We start from the raw sequence: 14,784 nt of genomic DNA on the forward strand, positions 1-14,784 counted from the left end.
ATTATTATTTATAGCTAAGAAATGGTTGTCATTAAAATATCAAAAAAGTTTCTTTGAAATAAGATCTTTAAACTTTTAATTATAAATTTTTAATTTGAAAGATTAATCTGTGGATCTAATTTCTCAAAAATTAGCGAAACGTTAAAAAGAATATAATATTAGAAATGATAAATAAATTTTTAAACATTGTGAGATTTTAAGGGGCTTTGCACAATAAAAAGAACAGGGAACAGAGAACAAAGAATAAGAATTTCAACCTATCAGAAATCATGTATTGTGGAATACACAATTTCTGATAGGTTGAAATTCTTATTCTCTGTTCTCTATTCCTTTTATTGTGCAGAGCCTTTAAGAATTCTCAGGCCGGTATTCATATTTGGAGTTTATATTTAAGATAATCTTAAGTACAGTCTTAAGATATCATGAACCAATCAGAAGGCTGCATTAACGACTTAAGACATTACTTAAGACGGTCTTAAAATAAAAACCGACTATAAATACCGGCTTTAGAATTTTTATACGAAATGTTAAACTTAATTCGTATAAAAATTTCCGAATTGACTAAAGTCATATTTTCCCATATTTTCCATGATTATGCGATATAAAATACATACAGTTATTATATGTAAATATTTAAATACGTGTAGCCTTTAAATATTCTCACAATTAATGTAACTTTATATTTAAACATTTGTGATCGCACATACAAAAATTTACTGTTAAAAATTTTTTTCTTTACATATTACACTTGTAAAAAAACATAAAAATAATGTATCAAATTTGAAAAGTAGAAAAAAGTAATGCATACGTCATTTTTTTTTATGGTTGGACAAAGATACATTGTCTGACATCTTATCTTGACATCAGTGTTCGATGTTTCAGTTCTCTCCATGATTCGTTCCCGCCAGACTAACCGGTACCGACCGGTATTTTATATTTTATGAGATTTATACGGTTACATTGCATTTAATTACAGTGTCCCGTTATTTCTAACTTGTTTCTAACTTGCTTCTAACGTCGTTTCTTAACGTGTAAAAAATGTCTGAAGGTAATAGTACTTGAATGTACACGCGGCAAATTTAACCTCTCAATATTTGTAATCTTGTATTGCATGACAAGCTTAACCTCTCAATTCCTTAAAACAAGTCTTTAAATTATATCGAAGATAAATCTTACGAAATCAAGTTGTGTAATGATATATTATAATTAAGAATTAAAGAATTTGCATCTTTCATAAATCGAAACAATATTACATATGTTTATCTAAACCTGCTTTATATATATATATATATATATATATATATATAATTTTATATATATATATATATATGCAAATAAGATAAATTTATTTACAAAAGTTAATGCATGTAATAATAGTTATACATATAATGATACTTATTTTATATATTATATATTAGTAAGATTTTATTTATGTATTTAATATATATTTCAATATTTATGACTATGATGATATTTTTAAATCTAAAAAAGTATATCTTTATATAGATAGAGCAGCAACAACAGAAGATATGTGGACTCCATATAAAGAATTGCAAAGTCTTGTTGAGAAGTATATAATATCAGTCCCTGATATTCAAGATCCTCAGTACCATGAACTCACAGAAGCTCTGCGAAATCACAGACAGAATTTTCTTACTATATTAAAGAATCCAGTAAGCTTCCTTTTTATTCTTGTTATATATTAAGTTACTGTAATAAAATATTAAAATTAATATTAGAAAAAAATATATATATTCATGAATTTAAAAAAATAATATATAATATAATATAATGTAATAATGTTAAATATATTACAGTACTAATTATATACACTCTTAATTATATTAATATTACATTATCTATATTTTAGCCAAAAAATATGAAAAGTCGTGAGGAAATTAAAAAAGGAGTTACAGATGGTATAACTCTTCCTGGTTTAGGTCATCAAATATTATCAAAAGAATTAGTAGATGAGACTCTCATTATATCAGATATGTATGACTTAAACGAGTTTATGGCATTGGATCTTCTCTGTACGGCTCAACTTCAAATGCCACATCATCCTGGTTTAACACGTGGTTTAACAACTGTTCTTCTATATTACGATGGAAGAAAAGCACTGACATCAGTATTAAGAACCTTGGTGCATACTCGAATTGGTCACAGTTGGGCAGTGGATGCACCGGTTGCTCTTACAAGACACATTACAGATTATACGAATAAGTTGCAAGAGGATGGTCTATTAAATAGGGTTTTATCCCTGTTAGAGGAAATGGATCCTACTAAGGTATTCTATAAAGAAAAAGATCTTACTAAAAAATTAACTGATATTTTACAATTTCCATAATTTTTTGTTAGATATTTAGATTATTAAAAGGTATTAAAAGGTATTATCTCTCAAAATAATTTTAAATAGGAACAAGATTTACTGCAACAAAATAGAGCATTAGGTGGAGCAAAGCACCATCAGATGGTTATGAAACTTTATAATGACACACGACAAGACCTGGCTGATATCTTGTACTTATGGTCTGCTCAATCGTCTCTTCCAAATATAATTCTATTTCGTTTATTATCTATATTGCAAACACGTCAAGTAGAATCTGAGGCAGGTGAAGGAGGACCTGACAAAGTTACACTTGCGCTCATTATGGCTGTTTTAAATGCTTTTAATTTTAGTTTCTTACATAGTCGTGAAAACGGTGAAGGTATAATATAATATATTTTATTATCAGCCTATTAATTTGAAACTTGCATTATAATAAATCATAATTTATTATTTTTTTCAGAATTAATTAATTCAATGCCATTAATAGCAGAGAGAGAAGCACTAGAGGAACTGAATCAAAAGTTAATATCCACTAACATAAATTGGGAGAGTGCTGGATTGCGAGGAGTGATACAGTTTGCTTTAGCGATAGCTATGATTACCATCAAAACAACTACCACTCAATTCCAATCTCAAAACATTACTGCAGAAGATGAAATATTAATAGAAGCAGCTCTAGCTAACAAAGCTTTTCATTTTATGGCCGAAATTTTGTTTAAAAATAATTGCATACATCAAGAGGAATTTTATGTTCGCTATTTTCACACACTAATTTCGGACTTTATATTATTGATGCCCGTTAAAGTCAAGGAATTACGCAGTCGCGCTGATGAATCCATGCGTTTGATTCAAGCATTTCAGCAGGAAGGCATCGAACCTCCAATGAATCTGGATAATCATTTTGAATATTTAATGTTGATGATAGCAGAACTGTATAAAGAAGATTCATTTAAACTAAATTTAGCCATGGATTATTGGTGTTATCATACTGATACAACTCATGTATCAGCTCCTGCATACATTAGTCGCCTGCCGTCTAGACAAGTTGCTTTATTTAAATTTATACGTCTTGCTGGAGAGATATTGCCGGCAGGTTTATTTGTTCCATATATGAAAATGATAGCGTCCCTCGCCTCATCGCCACAAGCAGCTAGATATGCCTTTAATTTTTTTAAACCAAACGGTAAGTGTAACAATTATAAGCAAAATTTATTTGTTATTTGTTTATGGAAAGTTACACAAATGAATTTTTTGTATAGGATCATCTGGTTCGGCCACTATTTCATGGGATCATTTCTTCAATTCTTTAAACCGATATTATTATAATTTGAGACAAGAATTACCTCCTAGTCAGGATACAGTGTACAGACAAAGATGTCATCCGAAAGGAATTATGCCTCAGGAAGTTAAAGGTCTCGAGGCAGTGCTATTGGTTGTCCAAGTGATAGCCAAAAATGATGAAATGTCGAGAGTTGCAATATGTGATCACCCAAATTGGAAAGTTTTACAGTCTTTGATCGGTTTAGTGAGCTGTGCGATGCCGATACCTTTGAAGGGTGTGTTAGTAAGAACTCTTGCAGCACTGGCCAGATCACCAGAGAGTTCCTCTATTGTTTGGCAAAGCTTGGAAGCTGCTCAGTTTTTGTGCACTATACCAACAACGAGTAGTTATCAACCGAGAGGTGTGCAAACGGAATTAGAAGAGATCGAATCTAGGAACGAGGAGTATCCGTTAACACGTGCCATGTTAGAACTATTAGATGTACTTACTGATTTCCCAATACCACGTCTGCTGGGTGTAGGCCAACGAAATCCAGGATTCGATCCGTATTTGCATTTCATTATCAATACTGTCTTTCTAAGATTTCACACTCGTTCGTATAAAAATCCTGCTGAAAAGTGGGAGGTAGCGGAAGCTTGCTTGAAGATATTCTCAAAATTGATAAAGCAGTACGAACCAACTGTTGAAGATTTTGTGGGCTGTAAAGTTGAGCTACAAGGCGGCGAGTCCACCTTAGTCAATTCGGCTCCGGGATATCACTTAATGACGCAATTACACACTAATTCGGAGCTATTACACGTGATATTATATATCATGGACGAAGGTTGCAACCATTTCGATACTTATGACAGTTTTCCAGGCAAAAAATATCTCGAAAGTTGCAGCCTTTATTGCTTGGAGATATTGGAGCGTGGATTAAAAATGCAAATCAATTATATGGCGCAGTTGACTGTCATACCTGTAAACAAAATTATGACTGGACTGTCACGTTTGTTACTTGGAGTGAACCCTCGCACGGGTAAACCGGATCATATGATTAATATCGTCAAATACGTTTCTTACAATTCATGGCTACCGAAACAAGCCTTTGTAGCAGTTGGTGTTATTCATGGTGTGACTAATGAGCCTGGAGCAGACTCTGAATTGCTGTCGACGTTCACGGCAACTTCTACTTTAGCAACGAATATCAGACACGGCTTTGTGGAATGCCTAGACGCGGACAATATCTCGGAGGATGACGACGAGACAATTAGAGTGGATGATCAGAGCAGGCAGATTGGAAATTGCAAAGAAAGAATTCTACTCTTGATGATGCACAGTATCACACGGCCTGCGCCAAATCTCGCTCATTATTTGCTCGGTTTTGAAATAACTAAGGATATCAGGAAAACCATTATTCAGCAACCGGGAATCCTCGGATTCCCGCGTACTTGTCTGCACTCCATTTTGGGCATTTTGGAGCAATCTCTTGAGCGCGGTCGCGATAAAATAACCGAAGCTTGTTATTGTTACCTTCATACATTAGCGGCTAATAGCAAAACATCGACACCTGTTCTCAGATTTTTACGTACTACGAGTAATCAAGACTTTGTGCAGAGACATCTTTCAAAATTACCATTTCAAGGGCTAAATAGGTCGACTGAGCTTGGCTGTATGTCTTGGTTGTTGAAAATAGCAGCTATCGAGTTGCGAGTCGCTGGTGGTAGTTTACAGACTTCTCTAATTCATCGATTGGTGGGAAGTTTCAGTCAGGACAAGGATCAGATTGTACCCTCTCAGAAGCTTCTGATGGATCTCTTACATTACATCGATTTCCAATTATATCTGGAACCTACGAAATCATGGGAATTTTTCGATCCATCAGAAATTGAGAAGGTACAGAGTAAATGCAGTATTCCCGTCGCATTAATGGGCGGTCCATCGCTCATCGACATCAGGAAACTACATTCTCTCATCACCGAAGAATTAACGGTTACACAGAGCAGCGCAACTGCTACCCAACGCAAGCTTATGCAGCAGGAAGTGAAGTTTATACTTGCACATGCCTTGAAGAAGAATCAGACGAAGGTTTTATCCTACGCAACTGTTAAATTCGTAGAGGGTTGGTGCCAAACTACAGAGATACTTTTCTCCGTTGCGACGAATCAACAATTGCCGGTGGTTCAAAGGCAAAATCTTCTGTTGAATTTGTCGCACGACCTGCTACAGAAGATGACGTCCTGTGAAGCTTTGAGTGAGATTAAAACATTAGTATCCGGTACGGTCTTAATGCTTCTGGTAAACTTACGAAACAGTTTTGTGATTCAATCAGACAACGAGTTACTGCCGTCGTCACCATCCAACACAACGATGATGAAAATTATTCTAAGTCACATCTTACAATGGATCATAAACGCTGGTGCATCCTCACAGAAAGTCGTGACACATCTTTACGCGGCTTTATTGAATTTTTTGAGTATCGTTGGCTTAGAAAAATCCGAGCACATAAATGCGATTGATTCTATGTATATTAGCCAATTGGACAATTCATTAAACAAGCTCATGCCCGTACAGGAACGTTCGCAACGTTACGCGACGATTCAGGTCATTAACAGTTTCGGAAATCAGTTGATGGATATTTTATGCCACAATTGCTCGGGTGGACACGACGTGTGTAAGATGCTCGCATTGTCCTGCCTGGATAAAATCTTGGAATTGGATTATGATAACGCGTGGATGATCTATTTAACAAGCAGAGGCTATTTGAAGCATATGATAGACAGTCTATTGGAATCAAACAATTTATTGCGAGACATGCTGCAACCGGAACCGCAGTCAATGCGGCCTTTGTACCTGTACGAGGCAAAGATGGCAATCTTCTGTAGGATGGCATCAACGAGATCAGGCGCGGAGAGCCTGCTGGAAAACAAGATCTTGTCCTGTATGTCCAGTATGTGCGCATTCGATCAGCATCCTGACGTGAATCAAGGCTTCGAGGGCGGCGATTATTCGTTCATACCTTCGGTCGGGCAACGCTATCAGCAAATTTTCTTACCAGCTTTATATCTCTGCGACGCTCTGTTCACCACGCTAGGAACGGAGAATCAATCGTGCGCCGTGCAAGTTTGCGGATTTCTACAAAGTCACAGGGATACCGTGGAAATGGCTCTAAGAAATGCAGTCTCGCACGCCAATGTCCTTTTTTTGAAGGAGATTGCATGTCTCACTGGTGTAATATCTAGATCCGCTAATATAGGTTTGTATATTTATTATGAAATAACTGTGAATTGTTCTTACATTATTATGCGCTCATCTAAATGTAATTGTTTTTTAGATATGTACAAACTCGTGGATGAGGAATTGGCAAAAATAAATATAGACGATTACAAATTAGAGAGCAGCACCGGGATGAGAGAGTTGCGAGCGCATTTGTACCGATTACAGAAATCGATGCTATCGTTATTAAATAAATTTCAATTGCAGTCAATTCCGATAAATCATAATTATCAGCAAGCCGACGCAAACCAGCAATATATTTCTTGCATACAGATAGTCGCTAACGTCATGCTGTATACACGCAATCAAGTAATGTCCTAAAATAGTGAAATTGTACATGACAATCTACTAGAAACACTTTAATGTCTTTTTAAAATTTTCATATTATAAATGAATACTTTCAGATGCAACATAGTCGTATGGATCAGAAAATACGGAATGTGCTATTCGATCCTCATTTAATACCAAAACCTGGAAGAAAGCAGGACAAACTGAAGGATACCTCTGGTGGAGTATGTTTAGGCACAATTGTCGAACAGTTGGTTTCCGTGACAAATTTACTGCACACTGAGTTGCCGCATATTGATTCTTTAATAAAGAAAGCCCAAGTGATAACCGACATGAGTACAGCGGAATTAAAGAAAGTAAGTAAATCTTTCAATTGACTCTACTACTCATGTAATACATATATTAAAGTTTAATACTATTGTTTTTATTGATAGTACATGTCTGAAAACGAAGTGGAACTCGATATAGGAAAACAACGAATGCTCGTTGAACAAAAATTAAATCGCTGGATAAAGGATAAACGACAAAGCATAAAATATTGCTCTCTTATAATAGAACACGCTTTGTACATTCTTTGGAGTCACTTAGATTTTTATACTATGCAAGTCATATCACGGCAAACCCAAAGAGTGCACGGTTAGTGAGATATTCAATTTTTCATTATATAGAATAAATTTACGTTTATAGAGTGTATCTTATAAATCTTCATAAAAATTTAATATTCTAATATGTTTATTCATATAGTATCTTCGGGTGGTGTTGACGAAAGCATGATAGAATGGAAAGTTTCGTCAGAAACACTAATGGAGCTGAAGCAAGGACTCGTTTCTACATTTACGGATACTTTCATCACACAATTGATGGACACAACACACAGTGAATACGCAACAGTGGATCGTAGCTTCATCGAAGCTCTCATAAGACGAATTAAAAGATTGTTACAATTTATAATTATAAAATAATGAAGAATTAACGTTTGCATCTACGGACATAGTTTCAATTAATTACATATTTTTTTTATTCCACTTTATATATTCCATTTATCGTTAATCACCTTGTTATATGGGATAAATGTGAACAGTATTTACTTTACTGAAATCGATTAAATTTTATATAGGGTAAAGCGTGGAGTTATTCCATCAATTTCAACTTTAGTCACAGAAACTTGAACTATGGCAGCAAATTATTTTCCTATGTAGTGACGTGCTTACAACTACGTTGCATGCACAATTGTTTGAAAGCGTAAACACGACCTTCAAATGTTGAATATGTCATGATTTTTCTCATCATGGAATCTGCGCTGTTCAAAAACATAAACATACTATCGGTAACCGGAATTGCTTTATGGATCTCGCTCTATCCTATGTAGAATTAATTTTGATCTATTTATATAAGTGAATCAAAGAAAATTATAATCATTTTCTTAAATCATTCATCCTCTTTTACACCTCTTGCAAAACATGTTAATAGATTATATTAACTTTCTTCTTCCAAGTTCTCTTTTTCTATCTGATATTTTTGTATTTTGTAATGAAATATATCGTCAAATTATTTATTACATGAATAATAGATAAACAATATGTAAAGATGTGATAAATATAGAATATTGTATTTATTACATTTATATTTACTATAAAAAGTACAAGTACACAATTTTAGATTACATATTTGTTAATATACACATATACAAGTTTATAATTATGATCGATACTCTTAAAAAAATTTAATTCTATTCTTTTTTTAAGAAGCGATTACTGCTTCATCCCAAGGACCATAAATGTTATCTTTATATTTTTGACACCTGATATACCAGAGTGGACAAATGAAATGAATGAATATTACAGCAATAATAAAAACGTAAGAAAATATTTGTGAAACATGTAAAAGCAAATATATAGTACCAATTGTCAGAACGGTTGATATAATAATTTGATTATTTATTTGCGACAGTAGATAAGGTAATAGTACGAAGCACTGAACTGAAACTGTTAAAAGCGAAAAGGCATGTAACGGTGATGCTAATCTAGAGGCCAACATTAATGAGCCAAAGATTGAAGAAGTTATGGACAAGGAGTCCGAGAGAATATGTGACGATCCATATTTGCTGAATATTAAATGGGTCAAGAACATAAATATCGTCATAGCGTAGATTGTATCGGTACTGATCGTTTCTGTCAAGGTTTTTAAAATGGGTGATAATATATATCCAAATGTTAGAAATATTAATACTGTCCACAGATCCTTCGTTGGTTTTACAGATCGATCTGGTACTTTCATGTTGTATGTAAAATACCCAAGAATCGTCAACATGCTCCCCGATATTACGATAACATTCGGAGTGGTCCATTCGTTGTTTAGCCAAATAAATACCATGACGAAAAGTACGACGACACTCAATCTTGTGGATATGCTGGCACCCAAGCTTATCGCTTCTATTATTGTTACATTATTCGGTTTTATATTTTTACGTAATTGCTCTAAGAAGGAACTATCCGTGTAATTATCCGGCAATCCATAATTCTCATACAAATTTTTCTGCCACTGCACGTCTTTCATTCTGAGCTAAGTATATACCTTTAAGAAAATTTTCGTTTCTATAAAATTTCAAATAAGTTTCAAATAAGTTGTATATATATTGATCAAAACACTTAAAATATTAAAATCTCTCATTAGTTAATAATAATATAAAAATCGCTTATTCATGGATGTAGCCAGAGGGGTCTCTCCCTAAATTAATCTTAAAAAATAAAAATAAAACCACTTAAATGCTAAATGAGTATTTATAAAAAATTAATTTTGGTAAAGAAGAAATAATCGGAGGTGAAAGTTACAGAAAGATTATAAATGAAAATTCAAGTGTTAAATTTTTAATTTAGAAAATCAGTTTACAATTTTAAGAGAAAAATAAATTAATAAATAATATTAAATACACTGTCTTTTAAAACCATGATGTAAATACAACAAATTGGAAATAAAAATCCTAAATGGTCAAACTGGATTTTTAACTTAAATAATTTTGAGTGAATTTATATACTATACCCATTGCAGAATTGAATGTAGTATATAAATGTAGTATACAATATATAAAATTACATGAAATTAGTTAAACATTAAGTATCTCTAGCTTGACTGTTTAGGATCTTTTTCTCGGATTTGTTGTAAATTAAATGTGACTTTGTGAATTGCCTACTAATAATTATAATTAAAAAAAATAATATAAAACAAAACAAATCCAACATTCCATTTATCATTCAATTACTCTTCACTCCCAAGTTCAAAAGTCATAACTCTAATTTGGCCCTTCCTGAACAAATTCCTGGCTATGCCCACGCTTTTATTAACAATAATAATATTAAACTCTCTCGTTAGCTAACAATATTTAAATCTTTCATTAATTAATAATAATAATAATTATGTGACTGCTTACCGCTTCTCACGAGAAACTACCACTAGCTAAATTCCACATCCTCTTTACATTTTTGTGCGCCAATGAAAACTGAAATAGAATCGTATTTTTCTGAAAATCTCAACTGGGATTATTAAAGTTACATTTACTGACAATTTTTTGACATATATCACGAAAACATCATGTTTTTCCTTTCATGATCACAGCTGATCGCAGCTAATTAATTCGAGTAACAGCCGTGGGTAACTCCTTATACATATACGAATATTCTAGGTGAGCGCAAACGACATGACCGATCGTCGCACTCGCTGACGCTGCAGCACGTCGCCATCTTTTCCCTCGTCTAGGAAACCCACTCGTCGGGGAGAATTATCATCCTCCGAGATCTTGCGCCCTGGAAAATTTGTCAGGGGAACTGTCCGCAGGAGACGCGCACTGGTGGCAGACTGGGCAAGTTTTGCTGCTTTTGGTAGAATTTATTTTCAAAATGGCTGCTACGAGGAGACTGCAAAAGGTAATTCGAAGTAGCCGTCGTGATCAGTTTTGCGAATGTCAACGGGGTCGGTTGTGGTGAGCGTTATCTCGGACGCCCTTTCTCATGCGAACGGTCGGTGCCCCCCGGGAACGGGTTCTCACACGTCAGTGCCCGGTCCTCGCCTCGCCACTGACGTCGACACTCTTTCTCATATGGCCGTTTATAATGCTTTCGTCGACTCGGGAAAGCCGTTCCTTGCGTTCCGGGCCCGTCCAGCGTGCACCGTATTTCCACCCTCCTTTCCCTCTCCTATGGACGGGCCCCGTTCGGTCTGAAAACCCGGCGCGACTGGAACCCCGCAAAGCACTCAACTTGTGATGACTTTTTCCAGGAACTCGGCGACCTCAGGGCATCGGCGATGAAGAACTTCACAAATATCCAAGTAGACGAATCCAATATCCTCAACTGGCAGGGCCTGATATTGCCGGTACGTTGACGCACGCCGTCGTCCGTATCCTCCGGGGGAATACGTAACCTAAAATACGCGCGCGCGGGTGCAAAGTGCACGTCCCGTGAGTCCTCTGTGACTCGTCTCGTTCCTCTCTCAAGTGTATCTTTTTAAATTTCTTTCATATTCGAGATGGGAGCTTAACTTATGTTCTTGAGAGAGAGGAAAAAAAATAAAAGATGTAATTACTTAATGCATATTTAAAATACATTAATTGGATCAATTTATACACGTTTGTCACTTAAATCACTTTAATTCGGATACTGATAAAATCGATTCGATCTGTTTGTATCCTTTGTATGGACATTTTCAATATAAGTGGAATATTCGTTTTCAAATATCATGGAATACATTTCGATATTCCACGATACGCTGGAGTCATTTAAATGAATGTATGAAAATGTATATACTTGATTAGCGATCTGTAAGTACTGAATAAGTTTATTGCATATATTGTAAAATATAATGTACAATATATTAATTATATATTATATAATTTATAGACTCTGTAATCTCTGTGTACAAGATTGATTGTAACTATTATATTTTAGTAGAATATCATTTAGAAACATTTCTTAAGTGAATATGTATAAGGTATTCCTTATTGTAACATATAATTTTATGTGGTTGAATACCGTTACAATTTTTTTCAAATGCGATAACAGGCCTATTCTTTGTTGCTACACTGAATTAAAATTTTCTCGTTTTTGCTAAAATTAGACCTGGTTTTTTTTTTGTCAAAATTCTTGTTTCATCTTTTTCTTTTTATATTGAAAAGATGAACTTACAAAAGTTGTCTACAAATGAACTACAAAAAATTGTTTTTAAAAGAGAACACACTCTTTATCTATTTCATTTTAAGAACAGTTGGTACATAATTGAGCTACGAAGAACAGACCTAATGTGTGATGCATATTATTTTACTGATGATCAGTGAAAAAATAAGATGTTTTCTTCCATAGGACAATCCACCTTATAACAAAGGCGCATTTCGCATCGAAATCAATTTTCCCGCAGAATACCCCTTTAAACCACCAAGAATAAATTTTAAAACAAAGATATATCATCCAAACGTAGACGAAAAGGGCCAGATATGTTTGCCAATTATAAGCGCGGAACACTGGAAACCAGCTACAAAAACGGACCAAGGTCAGTTCCTGCATTTCCATTGACAGTTACTTTATGTTTTAATAATGATTTGGAAAAACGCTTCTAAAGTTTAAATATAATTGCTGTTAATTGCAATTTACAAAATTTATATTTCTAAAAAAGGGCAAACGTAAAACTCATATTTGTTTTCTAAGAAAAGCGGAAAATAGTAAGATGAAAAGTGTAAAATATCTCTTCAATTAAAAATATTATTTACATTTGCAGTGATCCAAGCTTTGATAGCGTTAGTGAATGATCCTGAGCCTGAGCATCCCTTAAGAACGGATTTAGCTGAGGAATTTCTGAAGGATAGAAAAAAGTTTTTAAAAAATGCTGAAGAATTTACGAAAAAGCATGCCGAGAAGAGGCGAGAATCATCATCTTCTAACGAATAACCCCGAATGATAGCTTTACTTACCATCACCACCACGATGCCTGCCGCCTGTCAGCTGATTTAAACTCAAGCCAATGTATACCTGTCTGTTAATCCCCGTGGAATCTCACAGATTCTCAAGTTGAGATGACTCTGTACAGTATTGGTTAACACCGACGATATGAATATATACGCAAATTGTAATGTTTATAAGAAGTGGGATGAACTTTTCAGAGTACAGTAAATTATGATAAATAACTGTATTATATTGTATACAATTTATACTTGAAGTCATATGCAATTATACTTTGATTTATCATCGACAGATCGTTACATTCCAGCTTGATCCTGTAGGAATGTATACGATGATGAAAATGGTTCAGCATAGAGACGTCATATTTGTCAGATGTAGCAGCGTATGTAATACAGTATGTATTAAAGTACATATAATTTCTCCAATGTCGTTTAAGATGTTAATTTATAATTGCATTTCGCGCGCGAATTTATAGCTACTGCTTTATAACTGTTACTATAATATTAAGATTACAAATAATAAAAGAAGAACAACGTTTACTTTCAATTTTTAATCAGTTTCAGTAATTTGAATTGTAACAAATTACAATTTTTTTCAATCTTGTGATTTTATAATATGTGAATACAATTTTATGTTCTTCACATTGATTAATTTGATATATAAATTTATTATTATTATTAATTCCAAGTGATTGTAAGTTAATTTTCAATATCTAAATGTAAAATTTAGATTTTCTTCACAGATATCTCTGCAGATTTTATTTTATATCCTGTACAGAACTGTACAGAATTATCTTAGAGCGCTTTAATGTAAAATCTGATCCATTAAATTTATTTACAGCGTTGTTTGACATGCTTTATTACTGAAAAACATAAGAACCAAAAAGTAAAATGTTAATTTTTTTTTCAAATGTTAAAAAACGTTATACCATAAAAAATAAGTAAAGTAATTAACAAGGTTACAACATAAATATAATCGAGAACATTGGAAAAACGGTCTCTAGTCATTTTTCTTTCCATTTGATTATTACAATTTCTGATTTCCACAGTGGGTTTAAACGGCTAATATTACGTGAAAGTTGTGTGAATATTCTTTTTATATGGCCTGGTAGTTTGAATGGATAAAGAAGTTTATAACTTCTATATTTTAAGTATATGTAATATAATATATATAACATAATATATAATATGAAATTGACAAAAGCTCCAATTGCTAGAAATGTCTTCTTTGTACTATGTGTGCTGTGTTTACTGAATACTTGTATAGAATTAAGAAATATAATATTTCAAGAGTATAAAATAAGTTACATATTTTGATATAAACGTGCTATGAATTATTTCTCCCATTTAATGTATTTCTATGAGAATTTCTGTGTGATTATGCGAAATGATATTCATTATTTAGATTTCAATCCGCGATTCACATTTATGCAATAATTTATAACATTTTGTAAAGTATATAAAATGTTAGTGAAATTTTATTTTCATATTTATTTTTAACAGCACATATAGATAAACAATTGTTTGTAAAATGCTAAAGATTGAAAATGTTTTACAAGAAATTTTTTTGTTAAAGATCTTTAACATTGTGAACGTATATATATATATATGTTTAATAACAAATTATTTTGTTATTGCAATTATGAAGATGATAAAATCGTGTTTTTATTGTTTTTGTAATTTTTG

The 14,784-nt window shown here is 33.3% G+C and overlaps 3 protein-coding genes across 5 annotated transcripts; 2 read left to right on the forward strand and 1 right to left on the reverse strand.

Moving 5' to 3' along the window:
• The first annotated feature begins 841 nt into the window (after positions 1-841).
• Nup205 (nuclear pore complex protein Nup205) lies at positions 842-9,082 on the forward strand. Its single transcript, XM_087403458.1, has 10 exons — positions 842-1,048; positions 1,507-1,673; positions 1,871-2,287; positions 2,417-2,708; positions 2,790-3,512; positions 3,589-6,846; positions 6,925-7,175; positions 7,271-7,510; positions 7,589-7,790; positions 7,899-9,082. Exons 1-10 carry the CDS (start codon positions 1,039-1,041, stop codon positions 8,114-8,116), a joined length of 5,778 nt encoding a protein of 1,925 aa, XP_087259584.1. The 5' UTR covers positions 842-1,038; the 3' UTR covers positions 8,117-9,082.
• On the reverse strand, positions 8,754-10,911 carry PIG-C (phosphatidylinositol glycan anchor biosynthesis class C). Of its 2 annotated transcripts, none has more exons than XM_011069809.2 (3): positions 10,714-10,911; positions 10,582-10,650; positions 8,754-9,728 (listed from the first exon to the last, which is right to left on the reverse strand). In XM_011069809.2, the coding sequence occupies exon 3, from the start codon at positions 9,708-9,710 to the stop codon at positions 8,895-8,897; it is 816 nt and encodes a 271-aa protein (XP_011068111.1). In that variant the 5' UTR covers positions 9,711-9,728; positions 10,582-10,650; positions 10,714-10,911; the 3' UTR covers positions 8,754-8,894. The 2 variants fall into 2 exon arrangements, with proteins under 2 accessions (XP_011068111.1, XP_087259591.1); XM_087403465.1 differs by having other exon boundaries at positions 8,754-9,748.
• Positions 10,912-10,914: 3 nt separating this feature from the next.
• Ubc10 (ubiquitin conjugating enzyme 10) lies at positions 10,915-13,524 on the forward strand. Of its 2 annotated transcripts, none has more exons than XM_011069806.2 (4): positions 10,915-11,074; positions 11,427-11,522; positions 12,506-12,692; positions 12,918-13,524. In XM_011069806.2, exons 1-4 carry the CDS (start codon positions 11,048-11,050, stop codon positions 13,085-13,087), a joined length of 480 nt encoding a protein of 159 aa, XP_011068108.1. In that variant the 5' UTR covers positions 10,915-11,047; the 3' UTR covers positions 13,088-13,524. The 2 variants fall into 2 exon arrangements, with proteins under 2 accessions (XP_011068108.1, XP_011068109.1); XM_011069807.2 differs by having other exon boundaries at positions 11,066-11,130.
• Positions 13,525-14,784: the final 1,260 nt, after the last annotated feature.

Source organism: Acromyrmex echinatior, chromosome 2 (genome assembly GCF_024713525.1).
Source record: "Acromyrmex echinatior isolate Ae372 chromosome 2, ASM2471352v2, whole genome shotgun sequence".
Lineage (NCBI taxonomy): Eukaryota > Metazoa > Arthropoda > Insecta > Hymenoptera > Formicidae > Acromyrmex > Acromyrmex echinatior.